Source organism: Botryllus schlosseri, chromosome 11 (genome assembly GCF_051294905.1).
Source record: "Botryllus schlosseri isolate E-star chromosome 11, Bs_hap1, whole genome shotgun sequence".
Taxonomy (NCBI): domain Eukaryota; kingdom Metazoa; phylum Chordata; class Ascidiacea; order Stolidobranchia; family Styelidae; genus Botryllus; species Botryllus schlosseri.
Window position 1 is genome coordinate 4,716,430 of NC_137246.1, and position 6,732 is coordinate 4,723,161.

The 6,732-nt window shown below is 39.7% G+C and overlaps 1 protein-coding gene across 2 annotated transcripts; it reads left to right on the forward strand.

The window, feature by feature from the left end:
* The first annotated feature begins 234 nt into the window (after positions 1-234).
* LOC145450310 (uncharacterized) lies at positions 235-5,929 on the forward strand. 2 transcript variants are annotated; one of them, XM_080328822.1, is made up of 7 exons: positions 235-1,242; positions 1,796-2,173; positions 2,429-2,585; positions 4,197-4,400; positions 4,462-4,597; positions 5,344-5,530; positions 5,600-5,929. In XM_080328822.1, the coding sequence occupies exons 2-7, from the start codon at positions 2,166-2,168 to the stop codon at positions 5,778-5,780; spliced, it is 873 nt and encodes a 290-aa protein (XP_080184948.1). In that variant the 5' UTR covers positions 235-1,242; positions 1,796-2,165; the 3' UTR covers positions 5,781-5,929. The 2 variants fall into 2 exon arrangements, with proteins under 2 accessions (XP_080184948.1, XP_080184949.1); XM_080328823.1 differs by lacking the exon at positions 1,796-2,173 and having other exon boundaries at positions 2,487-2,585.
* The last annotated feature ends 803 nt before the right edge of the window (positions 5,930-6,732 follow it).

Genomic DNA, 6,732 nt, shown 5'->3' on the forward strand with positions numbered 1-6,732 from the left:
GAAATCACGATAGGGGGTTCGTGGGGGCGAAGCCCTCAGAAGTTTGGTTTATCACGCTATGGGTGCGCAAGGCAATTGTTTTTAGGGGGTTGACGAAGTGCTGTTACGGCCCTCCCTCTTACTCATTGTCTTTATTACATTCCTTACATTATGAAGTTGGGGGGGGGGCGCTGGAGCACGATAATTTTTGAAAGGGGGCGCTGGAGGAAAAAAGGTTAAGAACCACTGCTGTAAAATGTCTCGTACTACTTTCTGCCACCGATAAGGTGATAAGCGTCGCATTGTTTCCTTCTCAACAATTAACAATTAATAATAACAATATGCTGCTGGAAGGGGAAGGTGCAGAATAGCCTTATAAGGCTTTCTAAGTCGGGCAAAGTAAACATTATTGAGAGGACATTACTAGTAGCCTAAAGCCAACCGTTTACTGAAAATGACAAAGCTGCATCAACCGAAAATATAGGCCATGATCCGCCTAGATACTTGTTTACCCCCTTTTCGAGATTTGAAAGAATTGATGCCTTCTTGCTTCATACCAATCACAGCAGCTCGATGAGTTCCGCTAGTATTACAAATATCCGTTCCTTTGAAGAAAACTATTATGTCTGAGTTTGCCTTTTCGCTTTCAAGCAGATAAAACGAATTGAAATGCGAATCACAGCAGGTTGATGGGTTATTAGAGGTATCCATGCCAGTGAAGCGACGGAATTCCTTATCGAACCATAGTTTCTTCAGTGGCTCTTAATCATATTATGCTCTTTTAAGATTAGAATCACAGCAGGTTGTTACAGATTTGTGCGCCAGTGAAGCGAAATTATTCAATGTTATGTCGTAGTTGGAATCATCACCACACCAATGTGGAGTGTTCGAGACAATCAGCTGATTTAAAACCAACCGTATCGGTAAATCACATGCTTTACGACTAAAAGTCATGACAGGTGTTGGTCAGCTAAGAGAGGTGGACGACGAAATGGCAGAACAATCAGGACCTAATGTATTAGCAAAATACATTACTTCGACGCGAGGAAATAAGTTAATCGCTGTTGGCGAGTTCGTATTTAGGAGAATGAAAGTTTCGAATGGTACTTCGTACTGGATATGCACGCATTATGACAGAAAAAAATGTCGGTGTTCATTGAAAGTCCTTGAAGGATCAGAGCCACCAATCGTTCTGAAGCAATCTCAAGAACACAATCACTGTGCTACGTTTGGCATAGTAGAGGCAAAAGAAATGGTTCAAAGGTATGATGTTATTTCATTATCGTTTTATGGGAAATGTATTCATGTCTAGCCAGACCAGTGGTTCTCAAACTGCGGTCCGCGAGACAATTTTTCGAGACCGCGAAACACGTTCCAACAAATTCACTAATAATTTTGAGTTTCCTGTTTGCTATTTCGGCTCGTTCGTGAATCGCGCAATACCGTTTGTGAACCGAATGCATAAAGAGTAGTGATCAACCGTTTTCGGGGGTTGGATTTGAATTTGAAATGGTTGAATGTTATTCACAAAATTAGTCGCTGGAATTAAATATATGAAAAAGGAAAAATCCTGATAAACGGCGGTAAAGTCAAATGATTCAATAAATAGTTTGTTACGCACACATGGCAACAAACCTTCAAGTCTATTTTTGAATGCAGTCCTCGAATTGTGCTATAATGACGTCAAGTGTCATTACGTTTGAAGCTGGTTTTTCGATATGTTTACTTGCCATGACGCTAACGTATGTTGCAAGTTTATTATAGTGCTTACCAAGAATGGCATTTTCTTTGGCATCAACTAACAGTCTCCATTCAGAATGAAAATCCAAGGCTCCGTAAGCAACGAAGCACCATCGAAAATATATGCCTCTGCAATGGCATCCGCACAATTAAGTCCCTCAGGGGCAATTGCGATGGGGTGGAAAGAAGCCGTAAAACGAGCCATACGTCGTGTTAGATACAGGAATAATCAAGCGGTAAAGTATAGAAATAATATTAGCTATTTGTTAAAATGAAATATTTCACAATTACATTGGTTTCAGCCCTCTCTACCAAAGTCATTACAAGAACTGGAGATTGGTACCTTGGAAACATCCGGAGGGGAAAATCTGGTTCTGTATGACAGTGGGCGATCAGCCAGTAACAGGAGATTTATCGTCTTTTCTAATGATACATTACTAGAAAACATGACAAGGTAAGGACATATCTCGTTTTGTTATTAATTCGATACGTTGCACATGTCTAAGCAGCGTATAGGCCAATGTATATATTTCTATGGTGGGGTGCCGTTATCGTTAATATTTAGGTTTGGTGATGTCTTTCTATGTAATGTACTGATATAGAAACAACCGTTTGCTAATCTATTGTATTGTCGCACTGCTGTTAATTTCATACTAAGCATTCTTAAAAGGGTTGTTTTTCTTCTGCCTTATTCTCGATTATTTACCAGATACACAGAATGGCACGCCGACGGCACATTTAAAACTGTGCCAAATCTCTTCCATCAGATGTACACCATCCATTTTACAAAAGATCATGAAACTGTCCCTGGAGTTTACGCTCTCTTGACCCATAAAGACGTATCCATGTACAAAGAGTTACTGCAGGTAAATCATAGACGTCGTTTCGATGGGTTTACAAACATGTGTAGAGCGCTACACCTGCATGAGCATTAGGGTTGTTCAGATTTCAAAAATTGTCAGGAAACTTCGATGCTTGTTACCCAAATGAAGGTTTAGTACATAAAAACACTTTTATGAGCAATTTTGGTCATCTTCGTCGTGATCTTCTATCCCCGAAAACCCCCCAAAGATCCACGGGGCAATTCTCCTTACTACTGAATATGCAATGTTGACCACGTCACCGGTTTATAGCTTTTGTGACGTTATCAGTTGAAAACGGCTGTGTAGAGATGATATATTGCAATAAAATAGCCATGATTTCAAAATTGTACTTAACTGCAGTCCCATAAAGGCCACATGCGTAACGATTTCACTCTCCACAACCTGTCTATCATGCTCAAGGGAATCATGTATTGGTTGCACCATTGACATCGGCTTGTTTTGGATCGTACATTGAAGAAGCGCCGTTGGTTGCAATTCGTGAACAAATACTGATATTCCCGGCTACTTTTTATCCATAAGATATTATTCAAAGGTATGTAATGTCAGTAATACTTTTCTCAACTTCAAATCATCTGTAAAATACCGAGTTATCTTATTTTATGGTAGACTGCAATTTAGTTGAAGAAGAATGCCTGAAACAATGCATCAACACAATGTTCAGCGCTTGCCTTATAGATATTCTTGTCACATTCCATACGTTGTCAACCTCTTTAACAGTTAGAAGGACACAGTCCTGCGTTGTGGTAGTTTCGGGGCAATTTTCTTTCAGATATGGCGGGTGTAGTAGAACCTCATCTAGAGTCGGTAACTTGGAGTGACTAATACACTCAGATGAATATCCTTCCGAATAGTGACCAGAATATCAGACCAAATAGTGGACAGACCTTAATCTTGTTCATGGTTGGTCCGCAAAACCCATATCCGCTTTGTTTCAGACTTTCATCTGCAACTAAATTGCAGTCTACCATAAAATAAGATAACTCGGTATTTTACAGATGATTTGAAGTTGCGAAAGGTATTACTGACATTACATGCCTTTGAATAATATCTTATGGCTGAAAACTAGCTGGGAATATCAGTATTTGTTGACGAATTGCAACCCAGCGTCGCTTCTTCAATGTACGATCCAAAACAAGCCGATATCAATGGTGCAACCGATACATGATTCCCATGAGCACGATAGACAGTTTGTGCAGAGTGAAATCGTTATGCATGTGGCCTTTTTGGGAGTGCATTTAAGTACAATCTTGAAATCATGGCTATTTTATTGCAATATATCATCTCTACACAGCCGTTTTCAACTGATAACGTGACAAAAGCTATAAACCGGTGACGTGGTCAACATTGCATATCCAGTAGTAAAGAGAATTGCCCCGTGGATCTTTGGGGGGTTTTCGGGGATAGAAGATCACGACAAAGATGACCAAAATTGCTCATAAAAGTGTTTTTATGTACTAAACCTTCATTTGGGTCACAAGCATCGAAGTTTCCTGACAATTTTTCAAATCTGAACAACCCTAATGAGCATGGGTGCATATTGGAGTCTGCATATTCGACTATGCGTAACTGATTAGCCTATTCCTATATCAACAGGTGCTAAAACAAAGAAGGCCAGACTTGAATCCGACAACACTTATGCACGACTTTGAATCCTCAGCGATTCGAGCCTTCTCGGAAGTATTTCCGAACATTAAAATCACGGGCTGCCTATTTCATTTGAGCCAAAATGTGCAGAGAAAGGTCCAGGAATTAGGTTTGAAAACTGAGTATCAATCTAATTCCGGTTTCTCCGCTCAGGTAAGCGTTCATTTTAGCTACGGCGTCAACGCTAAGTGTAAAACGGGATGATTACTTTCAGGTGAAGTGCTTGACGGCCCTTGCTTTTGTGCCCGAGTGCGACGTCAAACAGTGCTTCGAAATATTGACTTCTTCCAACTCGGGCTGGCCAAGTTTTGCCGAAGACTTGGCTAATTATTTCAGAGATACATATATAGGTAGGCTATATTAACAGATGCAATCTTTTTCACTGTTGCGGATTGGATTGGCCACATTGAAATTCTTGCTGATCTGGAATATTTTGTATTGCGTCATCAGGTTTGAATCAGTGTAAGATAGTATAGCATTTTTGGTGTGTTGAGATGTCTAAAACTATGGGGTAGAATCGAAGACTACTCTAACGATGTTCATATTGTTATTATTGTATCTTCACGACCTTGTTGTTCTATCTTAACCACCTACGGTAAATCTTTATAATTACCACCCATCAGACTAGATTGTGTCTGCGATGCGTTTATATACCAACAAGACTAATCGATTCGCACATTAAGTCATCAATAGCGGCGCCGAAATTTGTTTGCGATTCGCTTTCGCCGCTTTGTGACCAAGTCATTATTCACATATCAGCCTACTGAATTGAATAAAATAATCCATCTAACTCTATATTTTAATATATAACTTAACTGGCATATGTTTATGCGTGTAGGGACGTAAACGCGAACTGGCATTTGTACGTACTAACGTACATAGATTTAACCCAATTAATCTACTACAATTTAAAACATTGCCTGATTGCAAAAAAGCACACCTCTCCCCCTTTTGATTCACCCCTGAAGATTGATGACACTTTTGCGAATTGTCCATGAATAACGTCTTTACATTACCACATTATATCAAACACTGATAGTACGGATCTGCTTCGCGAATATATGAAGTATTTAACTCATCATTGTTTCTGCCTTAGGTATCACGAATGATCAACAACGCAGTAATAGGCGGCCGCTGTTCCCACCCAGCATTTGGAATGTGCGACAACGTACCATCGATGGCATGCACCGAACCAACAATTCTGTTGAAGGCTGGCATCATGGCTTCCGCGTTCTAGTTGGGGGATGTCACGTAACCATTTGGAAATTTTTAGAGTGTATCAAGTGAGTATAAACAATGGAAGATGTATATGTGTACTTGGTTTCAACTTGAATATACATATATTTTTGAAGGATGGATGTCATGCAAAATCGAGTGCAGCTGTTACAAACTTCCACAGGCCAGGCAACGCCTAAAAGAAAGAAAAAATACGTCGACATTAGCGACAAATTGAAGCGGCTTTGTGATGCAGCGTGGTCAACCGACATGACTACAGATTTTCTGCCAAGAGTGGCATACAATCTAAGTGAATAAATGGATAATAGCGATCACCACATATTTAGCATCCTTTCTGATGAAGAAACGCCAAGTCTGTGTTGGTGATCACCGTTGTACCTATTTATCCGCTGGATGTTTCATTTTAGCATGCCACAGACAAGTAATAAAATGCAAATAACCTGGAACATGATTGCTTATAATTTTGGAACTAGAGTTTCTGGGCTTACAGTAAATTCAGAACTTCTCAGTCTCTTATTTTTGCTAGCCGTAGAAGCTTTAAAACAGTAGGAAAGGAGCGACAAGGAAATATAGCGTGACTATATGCAAGATGGCGTAATGGTTGGCTGTCAGTTGTCAGGTTGCTGAGTAAAACGGCAGCCTACTGATAAAATATTCTGCGATTGTAACAGGTAGAATTATCATCATCGCGAAATGAAATTTGGGTCCAATTAGTACGGTACAGCGACGCAACGTATCATTGAATATAGATATGATATATTTCATTACAAAGGTAAGTGCATAATTCGTTGATTGTCCGATTGTAGAGCGAAGCCATTACCTAGGAATCACAATCGTCACGTTCATAATCGAATATATTTCTGCGTCGGAATATTACGCAGTGTACAGTTTGTCTAGGTTTGCTAGCTGCTTTAGATGAAAAATGTACCTCGATCAATTGTATACGCAGCGATCAACGAAGTTTCTTTATCTTGTGTTGTTAAATCCTGATGAACGCGATAATAGACTTTTTAATCAACCCAACTTTATTATCTACGCCCTACATTAAATTGTGTTTGCGCCCAGAATCACCACAAGACACGTTCTCTTACAATAATTCGTGAGCCAGATTTTCGTGACGGTCACTACTGATTGAATACGCACTTTCTCCATAGTAATCATCTGCTACCAATATTAATTCTTGTCTACTTGATAATCTACACTCTATTCCCGAATTATCGCGTCAGCCTAAACATATGAATTATCGCGT